Source organism: Aythya fuligula, chromosome 12 (assembly GCF_009819795.1).
Source record: "Aythya fuligula isolate bAytFul2 chromosome 12, bAytFul2.pri, whole genome shotgun sequence".
Taxonomy (NCBI): Eukaryota; Metazoa; Chordata; class Aves; order Anseriformes; family Anatidae; genus Aythya; species Aythya fuligula.
In genome coordinates this window covers 5,193,213-5,219,412 of record NC_045570.1, presented here as the reverse complement: position 1 = coordinate 5,219,412, position 26,200 = coordinate 5,193,213, and the positions used below count along the sequence as shown (strand labels likewise).

The 26,200-nt window shown below is 38.6% G+C and overlaps 1 protein-coding gene across 2 annotated transcripts in view; it reads left to right on the top strand.

The window, feature by feature from the left end:
* TOX3 (TOX high mobility group box family member 3) overlaps positions 1–24,656 on the top strand; it is a 77,809-nt gene extending 53,153 nt beyond the window's left edge. Inside the window, exons 3-7 of one of the 2 annotated variants that reach the window (XM_032195982.1) lie at positions 2,409–2,660; positions 18,330–18,599; positions 19,911–20,138; positions 21,400–21,480; positions 23,710–24,656. In XM_032195982.1, the coding sequence (XP_032051873.1) occupies positions 2,409–2,660; positions 18,330–18,599; positions 19,911–20,138; positions 21,400–21,480; positions 23,710–24,450 (1,572 nt within the window). In that variant the 3' untranslated portion in view covers positions 24,451–24,656. Of the gene's footprint in view, positions 1–2,405; positions 2,661–18,329; positions 18,600–19,910; positions 20,139–21,399; positions 21,481–23,709 lie in introns of both variants that reach the window. The other variant, XM_032195981.1, reaches the window with a different exon arrangement.
* Positions 24,657–26,200: the final 1,544 nt, after the last annotated feature.

Genomic DNA, 26,200 nt, shown 5'->3' with positions numbered 1-26,200 from the left:
TCACTAAGGGGCTTTCTTTTTTCTTAGATTACATCTATTTCATCTTCGTTCTTAGGCCCTTGATATGTTTTTAAAAAAGATATACACACACTTGGAAAAGTTATATTGTAAGAATTAAATCTACATTTAAAAAATGTTATGTTATACATCAATTTGCTCTTCCATTTGTAGTAAGCCATGACTATTAAGATGAGTGGGGCTTCTCTAAATAAAATATTGTATTACCGTGCAACTGTGTTATATATTTATACAGATGCCCTAGATTTATTGTTAGATGAGGAAAGAAGATCCAATTCTTTTAATTACTACTATCTTATAAACACAAGTAAAGAGAGGTTGAAGCGCACTGTAATAATACTGATTTCACTGACCCCCTTTGCTTGAACAAGGAATAGAAATATCATTAAGTGTTACTGCTTGCATTAAAGCATGAACCTAACTTTGCAATTACTGCATTACAATGTATTTAATTATAGTGTTTTTACATTAACACGAATGTAGCTTTCCTGCTAGGATTTTGGGCATGATCACTGCTGAGCTAGAAGCCCATTTTATTCCTGTAAATAATGCCTTAAGAGAGTAATCCTAGAGCACATTCAGGCTAAGAAGCCACACATTTGCTTTATGTTTTCTGTCTCTATGTCATGATTACCACGACCCATTTTAAAGCACCTTAAATATTTATTGAAATAATATTTCAAGTGTTAATTACAGTGGTAATGAAAACAGCCAAATGCCACATATCAAGAATGAGTGTTTATCCGTATTGTTAATGTGATATGTTAGATTTCATTAAGCAGTAATGGGGTAGCAAATGAGTCACAAATTACAGTTGCATCTGTTACTAGACCACATTAGTGCCAAAATAACTGCAAATGCAGCCATAGGGTTATGTTCATTAGCCAACCACTTCTCGTGGCCAATCCATCCTTTGTGTTTGTGAACTAAGGGATACACAGGAATCAAAATTTACACCTTTTGTGATATAGCAGAGGGGAAGTCAAATGGCTCCCTGTCACTGGCCCAGCTTTCAGGTCCAGAATTAAGTTACAGTATTGCACCTCGTGTCTCGGCAGACTGACAGTAGTGCAGACTGCAGCAGTCTGGGACCTCATCATTTCTGGTGTGAGACCAATAATGACAGCTGACAGGTTCTATATGCAAGCAAAGGTTTTACTTGTGTTTCAGTTTCCATCTTTTCTCAAGCGGTTATTAATTTGTATCATCATTAACAGTTTGAAGGATGACAATTTGCAGCAGTTAATGAGATCTTTCACTGAACATATCATTTTTAAATTAACTGGCATTAAGTCACTCTTTCAAACAATGTAAATAATATATAAAACAATTTCCCCTGCTCTCAACTAGGATCCTGAACTAATGCAAACAAACAAATCCCAGAGCAGTGTTGCATGTCCAGAACAAGACAGAGTGCCTATTTTGGGATTGCCAACTGCCTGACTTGATCAAGACTGTCCTGATTTGGGTACATTTAAAATGGCCTAATTTCAAGCACTGGATTTCTATTATTAAGTAGCAGTGGAGCCGAAATAATATATGAAAGTTAATTTGACTCACAAGAAATTTGAATCAGCACAGCTCATTTGTTTCCCAAATAAATATCGGCAGTGTTGAAGCCAGATACAGACTCTACTTGAATAAAGATCTCTGACAGACACATGCACACGTACAAACACGCACAGACCCTGAAGATAACTGGCAGTAAACGTTTTGCTCAAGGCATCTTAACAGGTGTTTAGTTCGTAACAAACCTACTGTTCAAACAAAGCTGGCTGGCTTTAAAAAGCACTGGAAGCTGCTGTAATCACCCACACTCCTTTGTACATTTCTCTTCTCCAAATTATAACGCCTATATAGAAGGATGCATTGTACTTTGGGGATGGAAAAGAAAAGAAATAAAGACCAGAATTATAGTATTTCATGTTTATTAGTGGATAAAATGGAAACAAAAGATGTGAAATGGTCAGTGCTGAATTAATGTTGTGTGTGTGATACAAAATTGTTAGTATTTTATGAAGCATGAGAGTAATATAAGCTGTTTGTGCTATTTTACTAACATATCAATAAAGTGGTAATTTGTTATACAGCCAAATCCAATGTAGCTGATATTCAGACTAACAACAAAGACAGATGTTGCTAATTAAGTACGCATTAAAAAACTGTTAATACTGATACTCCATTAAAGCCATATGATAATGAGACTTAAATCTTTAATCAGTATGTATCAGTATACAAACTCCTTTAGTATATGAAACTTTTTTTTTTATTTATTAATATATAGAGTTTGCATTTGAGAACAAAGCAAGATTTGGATGGCAGGTCCAAAGATGACTTTGGAGAACAGTGTGCCCTAACATGGTGCATGTTGTCCTGTCCTTTTTTAGCAGACGTTCCACACACCGAGCCTTGGGGATGAGGAGTTTGAAATCCCACCCATTACGCCCCCACCGGAATCAGACCCTGCACTAGGGATGGCAGATATACTGCTGCCCTTTCAGGGCCTTGGCGACCAGCTGCCTGCACAAGGAAATGAATTTACGCCTCAGTTTCCCCCACAGAGTTTGGATCTTCCCTCTATTACGATATCCCGAAATCTTGTGGAGCAAGATGGCATCATCCACAACAATGGATTGCATATGGTAGGTGCAGTTCTTTTTGTGTTTTGGTTGCAAAATATCGTTTGTCAAAGCATAGTAACGTAGATTTGTGTCGTGTATCAGTTTTAATTGACTTCTCCAAAGATGTGTGCCATTTCTTGGTATTATGGTCCGACCAAGCATTTGCCAATGTTCTGCATTATGTGCAGCCATATTCTGTTTGAATGATGACACATGTTGTCAGTGTTGCACAGCGAACAATGATATGTTATTATTTAGTTCCCTAAGGCAGTTGGCAAATGTTTAAGGGTTTAATATTGGTGGATTCAGGAAGATAAACATGGTTGTTAATGTACAGTGCAATGCTATACTGTGTGTAAACAGATCTCTTGTAAAAAAGCAGTCAGGCTTTATAAACATAGAATTTTAATTTTGGGAACAGAGTTGGAAGCCCATGTCATTGGCATCACGTGAATCCTGACTGGTGTTAGATTTCAAGAAATTGTTGTACAGTTGATAATGGGCAGCATGAGTTGAAGCACCATGGTGTTGGCCAGGGTGAACTATGGCATTTAGAAGGAATTGTTTGACCACATTTCACGTATAGGACCCACACTTGACGGCCTGCAGGATATTCTGAAAGCACATTATTGAAAGTAGTTCAGAAAGGGATCCAGACACCTTATACCAGCAGTAGTATACATATATATTTCTGTTTTCTTTATACTTCATGGGCTAGATCTTTATAATTATTATTATTTTTTAACTACTAACAGAGTGGTGGGGATTAATTAACTGGACATATACTCAGAAATACAGGGCCATAAAAAGACTTGTCCAGTGCTCCTGTTGACCCGAGACTGTGGCAGGTTGAGCCTCACTTCTGTGTTCCTGTGACATTTTGGAGCCCCCCAGAAAGGGGAGGAATGATCTGACTGTGGGGAAGAGATGAGGGATGGGGCTACTAGGCCAATTTCAGTGATAGTTCCTGGCAATTAGAGCACTAAAAACCAAGGCTGTATTAAGTCATCTCCAGAATCTGTTCACACTGTGTGGCTGCAATTGTGGTGGGAGAGTATATGGGGCAGTTTCCACTTTCTTGGTGCATTACCCTTTCAGCTTTGGAGGGTCTCCCCACCTTTGGAGAGTCTTCTTTTGTGAGTTTCTCTAAGGTTCGTGCAGTAACATTCCTACTCCCAGGCATGAGACATAGCTGTGAGTCAGTTTATCATACTTAGCATTTTAAACTCAATGGTTGCCATTAGAATTAGTTTCTGTATTGCATATTAAAGCCAGGGTGGATGTTTAGCTTCAACAGTTAAGTTATTCTGTTTCATAGACCTTTTGCTAAACTTGTTGAAATGAAAATACAAATTTACTGCTGGACTATAATAAAGCCCACTATGTTATTATAATTTCATGTACTTTTTTTTTTTTTTCTTCCTTTTTATTATTCTGGCGAGTGACAATTAATTAAAGAATTACAAATCAACACACGGCAAATTTCTCAGGATTTTTCCAGGCTTCTGGCTCCATCGCAATGTTTAATATTTCCTTTGAGGTAATGCAGAGTAGCTAGCCCTAATACAGAAATAAACACAAACTGCTCACTCTTTAGGAGGTACAGAGTTCAGTAATTCCACAGGCACAAAGCAGGGACTGCCTGAAACAAGCCTTGAAGGATATGATACTTCTTTTCAGATCTCATTATGCATGGGCTTTTGTATGCCCTGGCCATGTTGGGTGACGTACTGAGTGCCAAACACAGAAAAAAAATAATAAAACTTTAGAGTCGGGAATGTATTGCCTGAAAACTAAAGCAGTGGAGTGCATGTGTGCTGAATGCAAAGGAACTTGTTCAGAAATATGTAATAAATACCATAAGCTGGATCAGTCTTGTGTTACATGAGAGAGTCCCCCCAGTGTTACCAAGTGGTTTGTAACCTGACCTTGAGTTGCCTTGTCATTTTGCATATTTTCACTGAATGCCATTCTTCCATTAAATCAAGGTTTACATTAACTGCAATGGTAAGAATTTCTTCCCATAGCGGTCAAAGGGAAGATGTAGAGAAGCTCCAGCCTTCATATCCCAATAATCCAGTGATATTTTCGAGGGTGACTGCCAATTCAAAGCTGTGGGTTTGGGACTTGTGAGCAGTTTTGTCAAAGAGAATTGATGAGGAATGGGGGGATTTGATACAGAGGAGCCACGCGGGGAGGTTCATGTGTCAGACACTTCCTGACAACTGCTAGATTTGTTTTGTACTGTGAGATGGAGTGACCCCTACCACTGCATTTTAGTCAGTGATCTTTTTCTCCTCTGCTCATAAATGCTGGGTGACATCAGGAACTTTAAAAATACTAACAGAGGGTCCATGCATAGGTTTCCCCTGAACTCATATAATGCTCCTTAGTTCTCAAATTTTCCAGCCATTAATCTGTATTTTAAAAATAGAAAATGAAAACAGTACATCATATTTTAGGTGAAAAATGTGCACTTTATTAGACTGGTAAATATTTATTAATAATATTAGAATTCATCTTTAAATTAGACATTTCATGAATTACCTTGCCTTGGAGCTATAAAAACTTTATTGCAGCAATAAAAAAAATGTAAAGGAGGCATTTTGACTATGAAATTTCATTTCATGGTCAATTGAATTTACTATATCAGAAAGAACTAAAGATGAGGCTGTAAAATAATTATGATGTTCGTATACACTTATAGAACAATGTTCTTATCCAGCGATACTAGGATAGTCTTATTTAAAGACTGTATTAATAATGTATTGCTAATCACTAAAGCTTCTTTAGCTGAATACAAACTTAATTTTTTTTTTTTTTAATATGAACTGCATTGAGTTTATTGGTTATCTTGTGAAGCATTAGAGAGCTTTACTGTAAGCCATATTTAATTTAGATAAATGTAGTCCTACCCTGTTGAAAAGTCCAGTAGAAGAATTTCACCTTGAAGAAATGTCATGAGATTTTAAATCACAAATGTTGAAAAAATAAAATGGGCTCGGACAGAATTATGATTAATACTGTGTGTCTTTGGCTTTTTGCTATGTACTACCTGACATGTTCACCTATAAACTTGAATGCAGAATCACCAGAGGCATGGTTAAAAATAGGTTATGTCAAGGTTTTCCTATGTCTCCCTTAGGGTATGGAGTTGGCTAGCTACTTCATAATACTTCTGCAAGTATCTCACATATTTCCCACAGGAAGACAGACAAAAAAAAAAAAATAATTCTTTTTTAACATATTCTTTGTGCATTGTTATATTGAAAAATTCATTCACAGTGCAAGGAAGATATTTATTCACTGTATAAAAATGTGTCCTAGCAATTATTAAAAGCTTGTATTGATGAATTAACAATTGCTCATACTGTTAAGAACAAGGCAGTTCTGGACACAGAGAAGCTGGATCCAGGCATGCTGAATTATACTGTGGAAGGAGTGTCAATTTGTCACAATGCTGATTAACTTCATTATTATTGGCAACAAACACAACACATTTATCTTACTTAACATCATTTTTTTTACGTTTAAAAACAGACAACGGCAAGAAAAAGAAAGGTGGAAAATGGAGGAAGGTAGATCCGTTTTCATATTTTAATAACATACAAAAAAATCCTTATATTCAAAAAAAATCGCTGAAAAGTGAAGTGCTGATGTACGTTTGACTCCAAAGAACATACGGATTTAAATGATGCAAATATTATTCTTGTAAATGCTTGAATATAAGTAAATAGAAATCAACAGGAATATCCTCATTAAAAATCAACCCCCAGTATTTTATATTAATGCTCTGTTTTCTGTTGAGCTGACCATAGAAAAATTATTTTAATCTGCAAACTGTGGCAATTCTATATAACTACAACTTGTGCTCCTGAGGGTTCCTTTTTTTTTAACACCTCTCTATAATCTGCCCAGCCTGCTGAGTAGCATTGACATCAGTAGTACATCAATTTCAGAAAGTGGATTATTTTTACTAGACAGCTATTGTGACATATTGGGTCAGTCATAAATGAAAGATATTCATGCAAGCATGCAATACTTGTAATGAAGTCTCACTCTGACCTTCTGTATGATTGATTCTGTAATTTAGTTTTCTCAGGCAGTGCCTGAAATGAAATGAAATCATGTTGAACAAGTTTTGAATACCCACAGTGCACCAGGAGAAGAAAAATCTGCAGCCCCAGAGGCTTGAGAGAGAGCAGCTGAACGATTTATCTCCATGCTATTATAGCCTTTGCCAGCATTCAACATTTCTTTTTTTTTTTCTTTTTTTTTTCTTTTTTTTTTTTTTCTTATTTGGCTTAAGTACTTAATTCTGCAGGTAGCTGTAAATGGGAAAATAAAATGCTGTTCAGATTTAAAATGACAGGACAGGAGTATGTGCAGGGGACTGATAAAATATCTTGAATAGAACTGACCTTTCATGTAGCTGAAAGTTACTGGGGGATTCATCCTCATAATTACCATATAGATTATTTTTATTTCTTTCCTGCAATGAAACATTTCAGAGAGCAGTAGTGCTGATTGAATGAAAATTGAACTTGTTAACATTCTTTTCAGCTTAGCCTGTTGTACATAACAGAAGGTTAGCTTTGATGAATTTCAAAATTCTCTTTCTGGTATCTAAGAAACAGTAAAAAAAAAAAAAAAAGACAGTAAAATAATTGTCTCTTTTCAGTCTGATTTTTCTCTTTTATTCAAAAAAGTACAGATGTTACAAAAACAGACTGATAATTTTATATGTATTGCTCCCTATATTCCTTATGCTGCTGGAGAAAATGTGTTTCCTATTTGATGAAGATTTGAGCCTGTTTATATTTTATAATTGTTGCAATGCTTTCAGGGCATTCAGGATTCTGCACAGATAAGGCTAATTCATAGTGGAATAAGCTCATCTTTAATTACATTACTACTTAAGAGTGGCGCTGTGCTCAAACTAAAGGCATGATGGTGGCTATTGCTTTTATTTCAAGAAGACTTTTTAAGTAAACAGCACAATGATGTGGCTTTAAAGATCCAAGTTGCAAATTTCAGCTTATTAAAGGCTGCATAAAACAGAAATATTATTAATGTTTCAAAATAGTGGTACCTTTTATGTAAAGGTCAAAATCTTACAGAGTTTATTCCCAGATTATTAATTTAACTTTTCAAGGAACAGATTAACAGAAGATTAAAAATTGCTTTCCAGATAATTATTTCACTACTCACCTTCATGGCTTTAATTTATATGTTTAATTTTCCTATTACAAATAAACTAGTTTGTAAATCTCTCTTCTAATATCCAGTCTGTAATCTTATATTTAGAGAGAATGCAGTTGGTTTTCAATTAATACAACATTATAACAACATTGTTTAATGTGTTGCAGATGAAGCAGTTGTTTCATGGGTCATTAATGTGTTTAAGGCCTGGAACAGTCTTTTAAAACAAGCGCTTGTTATTGTTATGAACGTGTTTATTGTCATCCCTAATCCAAAACATACAACTGATTCTGGGAGGTTAAAATTATTCATTTATAGGAATAGCAGCTATTCTTACTAGGAATTATCTTCAGTTTTCTCATCTGTGTTTGTCCTTTGAGAAAGGTGGGCTACTGAACTTAAATTCCAGATTAACATCATAAATCTGGTTTGCATTGGACTTTGTGGCTGTTTAATAATTTGTGGTACCAGGAAAAAATAATCTCAAGACTAGGTAGTCATAAATTAAATGATGTTTTCTTGGCTCAGATAGGTGACATTTGGTCATATACAGAATCTTTCAAATGGTGGCTCATGCTTCATGAAATTAGGTTGTTAGGGCTCATTTGGGATTTTGTAACTCCGGTGCCTGTTACCAGGCAGGAAGTGTGTCCCTCTGTCTTCTGCCTGCAGATCTGGGCTATGGGCATCACTGATGAGCTTTCAAGTCTTTACAGAGATTTTTATTTATTTATTTATTTATTAAAATTTGTATGTGGTTAAATATTTTGCATCTAATGACATAGCTGTGCATTTTTAGTCACTGTTCAGAGAGCATGTATGCCCACTTCACAGGGCCCCGGGGGAGGTGGACAATGGGCTGCAGCCCCGGAGGCCGTAGGCAGCAGTTGTTTCTGTACAGAAACTGCTACAACTTCCATGGGATATGAAGACAGCACAGCCTAATGATATATTGAATAATAGAGTTTTTAATAGTGTGTAGATTCTTGTGTCCTCGGTGACATTGTAATGCTTAGAGTAGATAATATAGTCACTTTTCTGTGAGACGTGCTCTTTCCTCCTATCTCATCGATACGGAGACAATAGGCCATCTGTTAATGAGCTGCTATGGTTGGAGAAGGAAACGGATTCTCGCGTTCTTTTCAAAAGTTGGCAATTCAAAGCAGAACAAAATCCTTAACCGAATCTTTATTCGTCGTCTATTGGTCTGTGTAAACTATTTCCTGTCCGAGTAACCACGAGAAAGGACCTGTCCGTAGGAAACAGCGGCAGCCATTCCCAAAGATACCTGTCTGAATAGCAGGTGCTACGGATGCTGGGGGGAAAAGTAATGGAAGCAGGTTATTAACCTACCCAGCTAAGAGGGACTTCCACGTGGAAATAGAAAAATACACAAATATTGGCAGAAGAGTCTGGGGAAAAAAGACCATGCCTGCGTGATATTCATAATACCTACATCAGGATCCATTAACTCAACAAGATACTGGGAGGTGCCAAATGAAGGCATGGAAAGTGCTGCATCCACCAGGAAGCTGTCAGGAACTGGCGATATGCCTAAGAAGTGAGCTCAGAAGGAGTGTGGACATACCTGACTGTGGGCACCAGCTGTGTTTTAAGCCTGGGCCATGGCTTTGAACTCTTCTGCCTCCCGTGCTTCAAGTCAGGTGTGAGCAAACCCTGACCTGCTGCTTCCTGAAGTCAACCAGATGAGGCAGGTGCTGGTGCTGCTCTGCTGCATGTGTTGTACCTGGACAAAGGCTGCATTGGGTCCAGCTGCCCTCATTCTTGGGTCAGTTGAAAACTGCCTTTGCAATTCCTCCTGTTCTCTATTGTTACCAGCCACGTTTTCTCATGGACAGCTTACCCAATCCTCAGCTTTCACCTCCAGTTCTCAAGCCATAAAGAAATATAGAGTCTTTGTAGAGTTTTAGATTGTATTCTGTGTTGCCAGGTAGCTGGAAAAAAAAAAAAGGGAAAAAAAAAAAAGAAAAGAAAAAAAAAGCTTGGTTCTGATAATATGGAAAATAATGAGACCTACTTTTATGATTTGCTTAAAAAAAAAAACAACAAGCAGAAGACAAAAAAAATCCCAAAGACAAAAGCACAACACATCAGTACCAGCACTTGCAGCAGTGTTAAACAAATGTCACCCAACACCTGAGTGTGTCATTTGTCCCTCCCTGCCCCCCTCCCCACCCCACATTTCTCGCACAATTTATGTTACCTTTGGTAATGCTTTGGTAATGTTTGTTGGTTGTCATGCTTCCTTGCAGTCTCTCCTGATGATGCTTTCTGCATAATAAGGACCTTTGAAGTCTGCCTTTGATTTGGTAGCTGAAGCACCTGGAGTTGCAGGGGTTGTAACAAAACTGCTACAGCACTTATCTGACATTACAGGACTTCATTTCAACTCTCCACTGTTTGTTTGCAATGTGCCTTCACTGTTTGCATACAGCAGACCTAAGCTTGTACTGCTAATTTGGATAGAAGCTCCTCGTGCCAACAGACTGATCAGATCAGAGCCCAGATCTGTGATCTGAGTCACATGCGCCTTGTGATCATGCTGTTGGATCCCCTGTCCAAAAGGAGTGTGATTCAGAATGGCTTAAAGAATGGTAGGCAGCTGGGGGGGAGGGGATATGGGGGAAGCAGCAGGGTACCTGCTTTTAAAAGTGTCTGCAAAGTGGTGTAAAACTTGAACTATGAGTAAGTTGTGAATGAGGTGATGCTAAAGCATCAGTCAGTGGTGGCCGCTGTGGGTGGATTCAGGGCTATAGCAAGCCCAAGTGTCAGCCATCTGCAAGAGCAGAGGACCTTTCAGAACAGAAAGGCTCAACATGCAGCTGACACAACCAAGAAGAATTGGTCCCCTTCAGCCCACTTTGGGGACTGTAAGAGGAACATTTCAGGTCATTTTCAGACAGATGTGGTTCGACAGGAAAGTAGATGGGTGAGAACAAGTCTCCCAAACCGCAAGAGCTCTGTGCCAGGCTGGCTGGGTGACCTGCTTAAGCATTATGAGCATTATGAGGAAAGTTTTTTATTGCTTGCTTTGGTTGTGTGATTTTGCCCAGCTGTGAGCGTTTAGTGATTCCTCACCAGGTAATGCAGGTAACGTTAGAGATACTTGAGGCTGTTGTGAACAAGCTGGTACTGGTGGGGGCACAGAGCAGCAGGGCAGGGGGAGCCAGAGCTGGGGCTCAGGGCCATGTCGGTGTGGCAGGCGCCCAGGCTGCTTGGCTCCATCTCTTGGCTCCAGCTGCATCTCTGAGGTGGTGCTGCACCACCTGGCATAGGTGTGCTCCTCCTGCCTGCTCCCTGAACATCATTCCATAGAAGGAATCATTTTAACTTGTCTTTTGGTGGTCTCTCAGCATTGTAACCACCCGACACCATGGGTCAGGCTGTCTGCTGAGAAAGAAGTTCTGCAGTGCCCAGGGGTAGAACAAACACCAGCCACAGGAGAGGTCACTGACCTGAAAGAAAAAAAGGTGGGGGGGGGGGGGGGGGGGGGGGGAAGAAAATCAAGGGACAGCAGATGAGAAAGATTCAAAGAAAACATGGTAAATTAGCTTGGAGGTGGTAGCTATAGAAGAAAATCATATAGGAAAAATTTATTTCTAGACAGAGGAATTTCTACAGACATCTGAGACTCGCAGATAAAAAGGAGATGCTCAGTTTTGAGGAATGATTCAGTGGGCCCTAATGTTATTATTTTTTTTTCTCTTTCGTGCCCCTTCTCTGGGTTATGTGCTCTTTCTGTGTGTACAGAACACAGTAATTTCTGATGTATTGGGACTGGGGGAGCGCACAGACCAAGAGATTGCATGCTCCTCATGTCTTTCAAGCAGCACAATGTGCGTAAGCCTCCTGTCACCAACCAATCTTTCAAATCCATCTGCAGATATCATTTTTTTTCTCTGACATGTACCGTGTGTTGTTGTAGCCTTTATTTGGGAATTAAATTAGGTAAGGTTTACTTTACTACAGAGACACAAAGGAAAACCTAGTAGTGTTCTCATTGCTAGAAAAAAAGAAGCTGCTGCTTGTAGTGGATCTCCTGATAACTGTAGTTTGACAAATCATCACTGATCACAGTATCTGAAGGGGGGAGAGGAAGGACACTTCTGCAGTGGTGGCATTACCAAGTGCAACTGTTTTATACTCTATTAAGTAAGGATTTAATCTCTGACAGAGAAAAGCATCCTGTTAGTTTGATTTGTTTTGACTGGCAGTGAATTCCAATCTTGTAAAAATTTAGATTAATGGATTCTTTTATCTCTATTTTGCTCATGGAGAAAAAGAGTATTGAGAATTTCTTCTGGAGATATGCTGACTTGCCCAAAACTAAAGGGAGTAATTTACAGACAAGCACAACTGAGGATTCCACTCTTTACATTGAAGTGCATTTGCTTCAACTCGAATACTTCAAAGTATTACATCAGCTTATGTTACATTGACAGTGACAAATTCCTAAGGCAAAAGAATATATAATGTTTTAAGTCAACTTCCAAAACCAGGGCACAGTGAGCATGAACATAAATGTTAGCTTTTGTGTAGTTATTTTTACTGGCAGATTTACCACAGACTTGACCACTTTTCTTAAAAACCTGGCTCATCTAGTATAGGGTCAGATCGCAGCCCTACATCTTGGTGGAGGTGTTGCCTATTTGCATGATTGAATATTGTAGACATTGATTTTAATTGAGACACCATTATTACACAAAATGGTCTAAAAAACATTTTCCTAGTTATATTTCATATATCCTGTTGAATGTTTGTGGAGTTCAAAATTTTGTTGGTGTAGAAATTATCTGCAAACAATTCTCAAAATGCAGGAAAAGTGGAAATTATGTCATCTCTAGAAGTCATGGCTGGACCTCTGTACCATTTATCTATCAAAATAAATACTAGCTCTGTTAGTGGCTCTATTATCTACTGGATGCCTAATAACTTGGTATCAGAACAAGTAACTATCCTTTATTACCATAGTTTTTCCCTTTATTCTCAGGGGTATGCTTCACTTTGGCTGGATGAGGTACAGAATTTATTGAAAAACACCTTTAACTGTATACACTGTATAAAGTACTAGAGTTCACACCTTAATTTAAAGTCTCATTACTCTGTTTGCTTTATTGGCTGTAGAGGAATTGATTTTTATCAAATTTTGAGAACCTAATACTTCTGCAGATCAAACTAAAATAATCTACATATTTTGCACTTGCTGTGAGATGTCCTTTGGCATGACTTCTAAATATGACTAAATAGGACTTCTTTGACGTGACTCTAAATAGATTAGAATAGTTGAAAGTAGGATAATTTGTTGGATAGGTAACCTCACGATGCCTTTGATGTCTTCAACACATCAAATGATAAAACTCTTCATAATGGGTGCTATTGGAGCTATTCAGGAGTGATGACAGAAAGCCAATTAATTTTCAGAGGGACCATTAATTTTCAGTTTTGGACCATATTTTGCTTTTATTTAATAAATTTATCTAAACCATATTTTTTTGCAGTGCTATGTAGGATTATGATAGAGATCTGAGATAGTCACTTCAGTCTGTAGGGGAATCACACAAGTCATTTCTCTTTGGTTTTCCATTTCATCCATTAAGTCCTTTTTTGATTGTTAAACTGAGTAAAGTTTTGCATAACTTCAGTCCAAAACAGTACAGCATATCAGGTTCACTCAACACTTCCTTCTGTTCACTTGAGGAGTCCATGATTATTTTTTTTTTTTTTTTCAGAACTAATCTGTCATTTCTGCATTATGTGATGAAAATCCTGAATGCTTATGATGCTCATAAGCAGTACTGGCGATTGGGGGAGGTCCCAGTTGACTGGCGGCTAGCAAATGTGATGCCCATCTACAAGAAGGGCCAGAGGGCAGACCCGGGAAACTACAGGCCTGTCAGTTTGACCTCAGTGCCAGGGAAGCTCATGGAGCAGATCTTCCTGAGAGTCATCACGCAGCACTTGCAGGGCAAGCAGGCGATCAGGCCCAGTCAGCATGGGTTTATGAAAGGCAGGTCCTGCTTGACGAACCTGATCTTCTATGACAAAGTGACGTGCTGGGTGGATGAGGGAAAGGCTGCGGATGTGGTCTACCTTGACTTCAGCAAGGCTTTTGACACCGTCTCCCACAGCATTCTCCTCAAGAAACTGGCTGCTCTTGGCTTGGACTGGCGCACGCTTCGTTGGGTTAGAAACTGGCTGGATAGCCGGGCCCAAAGAGTCGTGGTGAATGGAGCCAAGTCCAGTTGGAGGCCAGTCACTAGTGGCATCCCCCAGGGCTCGGTGCTGGGGCCAGTTCTCTTTAATATCTTCATCGATGATCTGGACGAGGGCATTGAGTGCACCCTCAGTAAGTTTGCAGATGACACCAAGTTAGGTGCGTGTGTCAATCTGCTCGAGGGTAGGAAGGCTCTGCAGGAGGATCTGGATAGGCTGCACTGATGGGCTGAGGTCAACTGCATGAAGTTCAACAAGGCCAAGTGCCGGGTCCTGCACCTGGGGCACAATAACCCCAAGCAGAGCTACAGGCTAGGATAGGAATGGTTGGAGAGCTGCCAGGCAGAGAAGGACCTGGGAGTGATGGTGGATAGTCGGCTGAATATGAGCCAGCAGTGTGCTCAGGTGGCCAAGAAGGCCAACGGCATCCTGGCTTGTATCAGGAACAGTGTGACCAGCAGGGCTAGGGAGGTGATCGTCCCCCTGTACTCAGCTCTGGTGAGGCCGCACCTCGAGTACTGTGTTCAGTTTTGGGCCCCTCGCTACAAGAAGGACATCGAGGTGCTTGAGCGGGTGCAGAGAAGGGCGACGAATCTGGTGAGGGGCCTGGAGAACAAGTCCTACGAGGAGCGGCTGAGGAAGCTGGGCTTGTTCAGCCTGGAGAAGAGGAGGCTCAGGGGCGACCTTATTGCTCTCTATAGGTACCTTCAAGGAGGCTGTAGCAAGGTGGGGGTTGGTCTGTTCTCCCACGTGCCTGGTGACAGGACGAGGGGGAATGGGCTTAAGTTGAGCCAGGGGAGTTTTAGGTTAGATGTTAGGAAGAACTTCTTCACTGAAAGGGTTGTGAGGCATTGGAACAGGCTGCCCAGGGAAGTGGTGGAGTCACCATCCCTGGAAGTCTTCAAAAGACGCTTAGATGTAGAGCTTAGGGATATGGTTTAGTGGGGACTGTTAGCGTTAGGTCAGAGGTTGGACTCGATGATCTTGAGGTCTCTTCCAACCTAGAAATTCTGTGAAATTCTGTGAAATTCATAATGCTTACACACTGCTTCTACTTCTATTTAAGTTTATATAAGAAATGAGCATGTGTTACTCTCTAAAATTTTCACAGTATTCTCAGTGGATTATTTTAAATGCACAAGCTTTGCCTTTTCAATTTTTATGTAGTAATATAATTAGGGTGTCTTGTGGATGTTTTACTGTAATAGTACTTCCATGCATTCTCTTGATATAAGATGTTTTTTGTTGTTGTTAAACATTTCTTTGTTTAACATTTCATGCATAATGAAATGCTGATCCTTTTGTTTCAATACTGGTCTTCATAAAATATGGGAAAAAAATAAGAGGTGAGATAACTGATGGAAAACTTGCTTTCTTGAGTATATACTCCTCCTTAGATAGATTTTGTTTACTCAGAATTTATATACAAATGCTGCGAACCTCGTTGTTACTATTGACCACCCTGCTTTCTTGCTACATACCAAACCACTGTATAGCCATAAACAATGGCTTATGCTTCCTTGTCTGAAAGCTCCTCTGCAGATACCAGAGACTATTGAGGCCCACAACACCAAACCGCAAAATAAAAATGAGATTCCCATTCCATTATTTTTTATTAATTAGCCACATAACTTTAATTCTAAGTGCAGAAAACAGATGAATTCCTGGTTATCATATGCACATAGGATGTAATGAGAAATGATTGGAAATGTTATGAAATATCTTCTTTTATATAGTAAGTCTTACCTGCTTGGTGCTAGAGAGCCAATTACAAGATATTGTTGTTCCTAATTTTAGCTTCTAGTGAAGTTTTTAAAGATTAAAAATTGGGAAGAGGTATAGAAGAGAAAAACAGGAATTAAATAAGTTGATGAAAAAACACAGAAGCATCAAATAGCCTCAGAAGTAGTCTCAGAAGAAGTGACAGTTAAGAATTCATGGGCTTTTGTATAAAATTAGATTCTGGGTCAATGCAAGTCAAGAGAATTTAGTCTCAATAAAATCGTACATGCAACTGAAATGACAAGACTTAGAGTAAATCGTTTGTAACCCATGTCATCATATTTCGTTGCCTTGGTGTAAAGGCCCAAAAGGCCTGTTTTGTGTAACAATAGAGAGAGAGCAAAGGCTAGCCTTTTAGGCCATAGAACAGCCCTACGAAAGTACTGCCTGCAATATAATGAAGAAAGTTGCTTTTTATGAGAGAAGGTAATTTGAAGATCTCCACCTTTGCTTTAACAACACATTTTTTCTTCTTAATGCAATAAAGCAATGTCTGTAAACTAGAAAAGAATGGAGTAATATGCAGAAAGTGATATCCTTTTAAAAAGACTTCATATGACTTCCAGATGCCGCTGCCAATACAATTCTGAATCAAAATGACCCTCTAGTTAACGGTCGTAAATTTTCACAGAAAGGTGCCCTGAAGCAAATGGGTATTTCAGTCAGTAAGTCTGATGTTTTGATCTTTCTGTATCAGTGCTTCACTTCTGGCACATGCATTCATCTCTAAGGAACTGTGCTCCTTTACTGAAAATATTAAAAGACCCCAAGAGGTAGGAAAAGCAGCATGGTCCAGTATGGATGATGAACCGAGGGGCAATGGCTTGGCAAGTAGGGAGAAAATGAAGATGAGACCTAGTAGATAGGACCTGGATCATGAGCATGTGGAGTTAACTTCATCTATACTGGGTCCAGGTGCAACACAATACGCGTGCTTTTATGCTACAAAGTCTTTCTTTTCTATATCTGGGTTTCAGCAGAAAGACACAGGCATGCCAAATTCAGAATTAATAAGTTATTGCTATAAGGAAGTGGTGTGCTGCAGCATAAGATAGATGAGGCAAGATGGATGAGGCAAGGGGAAGCTTCTTCTTTAAGAAGTGCATTGCTTCTTTGCACTACTGCACTTGTCCCAGATAAGAGGTTTCCAGAAGAACAGAGCCCACTGCCTCCACTGGGAAAGAGTAAGAGCAAAGTCACTTGGGATAAACCTCAGTGTTGATGCAGATTTTTGAACACCTATCTGAGCTTATACAAACTTAATAAGAGAGCACTGGAAAAGTCGAAATCTGCTGTGGAAGTCAGGTGGGCTCTATGCTGGGCTCTCAAGCATTGCAGTTTTGCTTAGTGGCATTTCATTAAAGATCACTGTACCTGCTACTAATTAGGTTATTAATAACGTGGGTTATTAATAATGAGGGAGTTTTCAAAATCTAGTGTACTTGTCATGGTTGTGTCTGTTTGAACAATGGCTATAGATTGGTCAAGTTGCTAAATCTATTTGTGAGCTATTTATTTTCTTCACTTACTAATTGGTTTTAAAATCTTCTATTTAAATGTTCCCTTATTGTGTATTGGTCTGTGTATGGTTAAAAAAATAACAAAACTGAGTTGTTCATAGTCAGATTCCAGTTGACTTTTACCTTTGGGGTCTGACTTCCTTTTATTTACAACTGTGATAAGTGTTGTGTAGATGAAGAAGGCAACTTAGTTTTTGCCCTCAAGAAACAGTAGAGACAAAAACATGCAAGCACTTGAGTTTCCAAGACATGAAGTACAAGAAAAATAAACTGGTGATTGGTGCATAGCTTGCTACTTCCACATGTGTTTGATTGTTGGATTAAAGATAAAAACGTATCATTTTGTATGTTGTTGGCAAAAAAAGGATTTTTAGGAGTGATTAGGATTACTTGAACAGTCTTCTAGAGTGCTGCTGTGTCTGCACTCAAGATGTGGCAGGGCGATGTTCTTTGTCTGAAGGGGATTTAAAAGTTATTTTAAACAGGGTTGTTTTATACCTACTGCTGTTACTGGTAACAGCTATGAATAATTGAATGTCAGTATAGGAAGATGCTTTTCTCTCCACACTCCCTCTCTGTTTTGTTTGCTTTCTGCATTTGACAGCAGTTTGTCTACTCAGTTGCAATGTTTTCCCTGTGTCATCAGTCAGCCAGTTGTTTATGTGGGTATTTCACATGGCATCAAGAGAAAAACTGTTTAAAAATGGGGAAATACAATTTTTATTACCCCCAGAAAATGACTGGGGGAGAAGCAAAGTCTGAAGCAAGTGTGGCAACTGTTGCTGTGTTTCATTTATTAAAAATGTATTTAATTTGTTAAAAACAAACAAACAAACAAACAAACAAACCACAAGCAGACAGTTTCAGTTGTGTGAGCCTGTAAAAATAACTTTACTTGCTAATGCTATAATGGTCACTGTTAATGACTAAATACTGTTTCAATCTCTTTCAGGATCAGAGTCACACACAAGTTTCTCAGTACCGCCAAGACCATTCTTTGATTATGAGATCCATTGTCCACATGACTGATGCTGCTCATTCAGGAATTATGCCTCCCTCTCAGCTTACCACCATTAACCAGTCTCAGCTAAGCGCACAGCTGGGGCTAAATTTAGGAGGCACTAACTTGCCACACACTTCTCCCTCCCCTCCTGCAAGTAAATCAGCCACTCCTTCCCCATCCAGCTCTATAAATGAAGAAGACGCAGATGAATCAAATAGAGTAAGTTATTCTCTGCTTTGTAGTGAGTAAGCTTTACATGTCTGTATTCTTTGTTTTCATGAATGTGGCGATGTCATCCCTGCTGCAGTGTGGTCATATAAAACACACACTTTACTGTATTGTGGGATATGTGACCCATTTGCTGTTTAGCTTCTTAGGAAGTTTCCATGACACCTCCAAGATAGCAGAGGTCGGAATATGCTTATCTATCTATTTTCAGCTGAATACATTAATAATCCATTTTAGATTTATAGATCTGGTGAATCTCTTTGCTCATCAGCTTTGGACAGTTTTGTCATATCACTGTTCACTGGAGTCATTTAAAATATGGTGTGTTCAGAAGGAAATAAAATAAGCTTTCTTCTATCTGAAAGTGTAGTTAATTTACAGTTTAACTTATTAGAAATGGAAAAAAAAAATATCAACAAAATAGAGCAAAAATCTTATTATAGCAGTATATTTAAATGGTTAACTTAGACTGTTCTGTGATAGGTTTTCTCATTAAGTTAATGGAAAGAATATTGTACAGGATCCTGAAAATATCAAAGTAAAAGGACTGTGAGAGGTATATTTAGAGCCACATTATCCATTTGCTGTCATAAGTCATTCACCAGAATTGGGTATGGGACATGAGGTGCAACGAGGACTGGAGGTACCCCCATCCTTGGGGTGCTACTCCAGGTTCCTGTGTTCTGTGTGGGCTACTCCAGGTCCTGTGTGGGCAGGAGGAGGTGTTAGGTGTGGGGGACCCCCCTGCTGGGGGTAGGTGGTGGGCGCAGGGCGTGTTCGCTGCAGGTGGAGAGAAAGTGCAGAGCTGCTGCTGCTGCTTCTTGCCTCAAGGGTAAGGTTTTTTTAACCCTTGACCTGTGTCAAAGCTGGCAGCCATAGGTCTGGAAGCCAGGAAATGCCTCCAAGCTCTTGTCTTTTGAGTCTGTGCTGCAGGAATTGCATCTTATTGGAAAAACATAGATCGCCTATTCAAAACACACTATAGATTTTTTTTTTTTTTTTTTTTTTTAATAGAAATTCAGGATGTCAAGGTGTACTTTTTCAGGTCAAGCTTGTACGATTGATTCTGAGCCATGCTTACGATAGGTGGTAGCTCTTTAGGCATTTAGTTCCAATACATCTGATGAGAATAACTGAGAGTAATGCTATTTGGTAGGAGAAAGGCTTGCACAACAGGACTCTCTAAAACGTTGCCTACACAGTGGTTTTATCCATATACTATTAAGCCAGACCATCAATAATTTTTCAGTATTCTTATATTTCATGCATATATAGACTGTTATTGTTCCTGCTGTTTCTCAGGCTACTGGAGAAAAAAGAGCTGCCCCAGATTCTGGCAAGAAGCCCAAGACTCCAAAGAAGAAGAAAAAGAAAGATCCCAACGAGCCACAAAAGCCAGTGTCAGCATATGCCCTTTTCTTCAGAGATACGCAAGCTGCAATTAAAGGGCAGAACCCGAATGCTACGTTTGGAGAGGTTTCAAAAATAGTGGCATCAATGTGGGACAGTTTAGGAGAAGAACAAAAACAGGTAAAAACAAACAAACAAACAAAAAAAAAACAGGTGCAGGGATGTCTTACAAGAAGTAATATAGTAATCCTTGTAAAGAATCCTCCTACCTCTGCTCTGAGGGAAAGACTGCTTGCTGATGTAGACCTCTTACTCTATAGAGCTGCATTGATTTTTTTGAACCTGCTGAAGATCTGGCATCTAAAAAGCATTTTGTTATAAGAGCCAGTAGGTAATATCGAATGGATGCATTTGTCTTTAAATTTTAAAAGGCAGTTTGTAAAAAGCTCAGGTGATACTGTCCTGGAGTCCTGTTAAGACAATCTTTTGATGATTCCTATTTCAAAGCTCTTGTTTCCTATTAATCAGACGTTAGAATAGGAAAGGGGAAGGTACAGCACATTTACCTTTTCCTTTGATCTGCCTTATGAATTTGTTACAAAGCGTGTTGATTTCAAACCTTTGAAGCCAATCCTCTGTGCCTCATTACAATATCGTGTGTGAAATGTTATCTCCAACTCAAACTTGGTACAGAATGATGAGTTTTGTTCTTCCTTGAGGGTTATTCTTCTTACTATACACATATAACTCCTACACATGGATTGGAAAAAAAATCCTTTGGGGCTCTTTGCCTGTTGATATGCAGCTTCTAGTCATACTTAATAGTCTGACAGATGATGATCATTTAACAGATGATGAACATGATTTAAGGATGAACTTTAAATTTTCTGATGATCAGAGATATAGATTTATTCAATTTTTGCTTAACTGTTTTTCTTAAGCTCTGTGGGATTCTCTAATACTGACTTTGGGGAAACTGAATTGTCAAAACTCTGTGAACCACGTTTTCTAAATGTATGATTTTTTAAAGTGCAGTTTGAATACTTTTCAAACAAAATTACTGCTTAGGTGCCCCCTTTTTTTTTTTCTACTTTATACTACTGCAGATACTTTTCAGCATCTGAAACACTCAGTGTCAGTAAAATATCATTTCCTAGGGAGGTGAAGTGTGCATAGCTGGTCTTGTCAAACAGTCGGCTGCTTGAGCAGGTTTTTTCCTTCATGATAAATTGACATAAATTGTGGTGAAAGTCCAGCAAATAGACCTGGAAGTCTGTGGCCACCTGCAAAAATATTTAATATTACATGGGCTTTTTCTTCCCACGGAGCATTTTCTGTTTTTTAATCTGAGCTGTTTGTTTCTTTGCAAGTGATTCTGGGAACATTCTGGCAAAAATTTCTTAATAACTGAAGTTGGTGAAATTGTGGTCTCTTTTAATAGGTTTATAAAAGAAAAACCGAAGCTGCCAAAAAAGAATACCTAAAGGCACTCGCAGCCTATAGAGCAAGCCTTGTTTCCAAGGTAAGCCTAATAATGTCTTCAATATAATGCAAGTTAGCTTTTGGCAATCTTGTTTTAAATATGGAGGCAGGGGTGTGCTGTTATGCAGAACAAAAGTAGAATCCTAGGATTTCTGTAATACAGTTCTGAAACTCATTGTGCTGCTGCTTGAACCCTGCAACAGAAATTTAATCTCTCTAATGGCACAATAATGATTACCAAACAATAAGTTTGCAAATGTACATCATCCATTATCTTTGGAAGCAAAATAATGCACTTCACAATAGAAGTAAAATTTAGTCATGAAAAATACAGCGACCTTTTGACATTAAGATTTACAGGGTATTCACAGAGGTTTTTTTTCCTTTCCTCAAGTGCTACTTCTCCAAAGACAAACTTGTTTGGCATGGACTTGGAGAGCAGTTACTGTATGACAAAGCTTAAGTATTTCTTGCAGGTGAGGGGGAAAAATAATAAGTCTTGTGGCTCTGAATTTGGAGAGTACTTACAAATGGACTAGCTGGCAGTGAGCCACACTAAATATTGCAGCGGATCCCTAGTTAATATAAAACTCATGTGAAGAAAACAAAGCTCTGTTGTCTTATTTGACAATTTACCTTTTTAGCTGCCAGCACTAGGTTGATTGTATATCTGTTGCTTCTGAATATTGTAAATAGAAGTATGTTTATGTCCATCTGATATATGTATGGAAATCAAGATGGCTATTTCTCATGTAATACTTTGTAAAGATCAACTACAAAAATATCCTTGATCACTAGAAAGCAATAAACTAAACTGATGAGATCCACCTCCTGAGAATGAAGAATACTTATTTGAATACACAACTGCAGAGCATTAGTAAGTTGTATAGAAAGTTTCTGTGTATTTTAATTAATGCTTAGAAATACAACAACAGAAATTAGGCATACATAGCTGTGTTTTTCTGTTGTCTCTAGGACTTAGATAATATTCACAAAGTTTTTAATAATGCAATGCTAAGTGAAATGGCAGCTGGAATTCTAAATACCTTTGAAGGAATTTATCTTGTCAGTCCTAAAGTCGCTTTTAAAAAACATCCGAAATCGTATTTTCTCCTTAAATCTGTAAAACCTGGGTTGCTGAGTGACTTGCAAGAAGATAGGAAGATAGGGTGGAAAGTCCAGAATTCATCTGTCCTTACTTATGACATCCTTGCTATAGCTTTGCTACTGAAGGTTCTTGTTGAGAGTAGGGATAGTACAGGCATTTCTGAGGCAAGTTTTGACACATTCTAAGGTAAATGTCTAAAATAGATCAATTAATTGTACTGGAAGAGAGTTTTTCTCTCCATTGTCTTTAAAGGGATTCTAGGCAACTAGGTTACATACTGTGTACAATGCAGATGTATAAAACTGTGCAAGATGAATCCTACTTGTTGGAGCTTTAGTCTGTAAGCAGTATTTTGAGAAGTTGGGTGTTTGTACACTGTTCTTATACCATGATAATTGGTGCATAGGGGTATGCTTCTGTTTGGATTTGTCTCCCAAAGAACAGCGTTGTTTTGTTGTTGTTGTTTTTAAGCATATAGAGAGTGTTGGGCTCTTTCAGCCCAAAGATCTACTGTGAATTTCTGGTGTTGAACCAGGGCGTACATGCATGTTTTTTTTTTTGTTTGTTTGTTTGTTTTTGTCCAATAAAGAATTGGCATTCAGGTAAGAACTGGAGGTACTGTGTACAGAGACAGACGAAGGTGTGATGTAATGGATCAGTGGATCAGTGGCCTTTCTCAGACTGCTGATTAATGCTTCCCGATAGAAAACTGAAGATGAAAGTCTCCCTGAGTAGCTGTAGCTTTTCTTTCCCTGTAACTGTTTACTTTCTGTAAACAGAAACAAAGTTTTCTCTTTAAAAAGGCAGGATAACTTAAACTGATCAGGTCATACTGAGCCAGGATCTGTACCTTTCTAAATACCTTAAGTGCAAGCAGATAGATTTAAGTATTGAAAGAGGACAAGCAAGAAACAAGGTGGTAAAAGCTTGTAATGGGTGAATAAAGTGGGCAACTCAGAGGATGTTCTGAACTGTGTTTCCTAAATGGACCATTACAATAATTGGATAAACTCTCAAGGCGAAGTCTTCCCCCTTCCCACTGAACTACGTACATTGAAGGAAGAGAGAGCAGGAGGGGATTTTGATAATTTTTTTAAGTTTTATAGGGGATGATGTCTGTTTTTACCAATACAAGTTTTTGAATTCCTTTTCCAAACACAGGCTGCTGCAGAGTCTGCTGAGGCCCAGACAATTCGTTCTGTCCAGCAAACATTGGCATCCACAAATTTGTCTTCCTCCCTTATTCTGAATACTTCCCTCTCTCAACATGCAACAGTATCGGCATCTCCTCAAAGTCTTCAACAGTCCCTTCCCAGAGCAATTGCTCCAAAACCTCTAACCATGAGACTGCCAATGAATCAGATTGTAGCATCTGTTACCATTGCACCAAACATGCCAACAAACATTGCAGCTCCATTGATAAGCTCTATGGGAACAAATATGGTGGCAACACCATCTTCATCTCAAGTAAGTCCCTCAATGCAAAGCCAGCAGCACCAGATACAGCAGCTCCAGCAGCAACAGATGCAGCAGATGCAGCAACAGCAGCTACATCAGCATCAAATGCATCAGCAAATACAACAACAAATGCAACAGCAGCATTTCCAGCACCACATGCAACAACATTTGCAGCAGCAGCAGCAGCATCTTCAGCAGCAAATTAATCAACAGCAAATGCAACAGCAGCTTCAGCACATACAGCTTCAGCAAATGCAGCAGCAGCAAATGCAGCATATGCAACACCAGTCACAGCCTTCTCCTCAGCAGCACTCTCCAGTAGCCTCTCAGATCACATCTCCAATCCCTGCCATTGGGAGCCCTCAGCCAGCACCTCAGCAGCACCAGTCACAAATACAATCCCAGACACAGACTCAAGTATTATCACAGGTCAGTATTTTCTGAAGATAAATGATCTTGCAGCATCGCTTTGTGTTGATGGAGGGGGTAGGGGTAAACCACATTTGGCTGAAAACTGTAAATTGTTGATGGTAGTTATGCAGGGATGCATAACAGATCAAATGATCCTCTAAAGTGTCTATTAGATAGGCAATAAAGAACTACAATGTAGCTGTGTATCATCTTTTAGCTGACTATAAATCATTTTGTTTTAAAAAAAAAAAAAAAGCTGTGCTCTTTTTCATGTGATGCCTTTTTAATTTATTTAAGCTTTACCTACAATATGTGAATCAAATGGCCTGATACATACCTGGACCTTATGACTGCAAAATGGCCTTTCAGAGTTATATGATACAACCCTTCTTTCTCTAAAAGTGAATAATGCACTTCAAGGCAGTACGAACTCATGAAGCCCTTAAAGCACAGTTGTAACTACCTGTAAAATGATGATGATTGGTCTTCATACAATCATACTTGTATGACATGAGTTAGGTGATGGCATTTTTTGTCATGAAAAGAAATAGAGTAAATCACAGATTTTTTGCCAAAGCTCTTAATTTTCTGTCCTAAATATCTTCAGAAAAACAAATGCAAGTAACTGAACTTAAATGTTTGATCCATCCTTTCACTACATTTCTCCAAATAAACGTACCATAGTTTGTAACAAAAAATATATATTGACAGTTACCCTATTACGTTAATTCCAATTACAGAACAAATGTGAATATTATATTCTGTGTCGAAGTGATGAGTTTCAGATTTAATACACTGTATTTTTAAAAGGGAAATGCACTTAAATAAAACTGTTATTACAAAAAGCTAAGATGAAAAATGCAAGAGTTTTTAATATGCTGTAAAACCGGTAGAATATTTAAAAGAAACTCCACAGCTGAATAATCAATGTAAATATTTTCTTTAAAAGTTGTAAGTTTTCATATCATGTGTTGTAAAGTTTTCATAAATGAGGCTTTAATGTAAACACTGGTAACATGAATTATTAATTGCTACATTGCTTATTGTGTTTTTATGCTGTTTTATACTTTTTTATGAGTTACGATAGCAGCAATTAAGTTGTTTGTATTTTGCTTATCTAAAATAAATGCTTTTATCTTGCTATAGAATAAACACATTTCAGTAAAACTGATGGGCCACAAGTCTTTGATAGAAAAAATAAAACCATCAATATTTCCTTATAAAAACACATTCTTAGAAACTTTAGTTAACTTTTTGGATTTTTATTTTCTCAGCCACTGTGTGTAGATGGGTACTGATCTGGATCAGGGTTGCAATCAGCTCCTGTGTCCATAAATGCACAAGGCTGAAGAGTCCCACACAACTTCTTTGAGGTTTCTGTCACTTCAGAGAGAGAAAATGGGTGGTGGAGTTATAAAGCAGTCATCCTGCCCTGTGATACATATGTCAGCAGGAACAGGATAGGGAACCTGTTTGAGCTGTGGTGGTCACAGATGAAAATAAACACAAATTGTGGTTTTCTTCAAATTGCTTTTCAGTTGCAAACGTAGCCATTGCCCTGGGCCTCCTGCCTCTGAACCCCTGGCTCTGGCTGGTCCAGGCTATCTGATTTGTATTTTATTGTGGAGGTAGGAAGTGATGGAGAGGGAGATATTTCATGGGAAAGATTTGGTAACATTTGCATCCAGCATGTTGTCAAGATGTTAGTGCTGTTTGTACATTTTTACTCTTGACAGAGGGGAGAAATCCTTTTTCTTTGCCTGCAATAGCTGTGCTGTGGGTG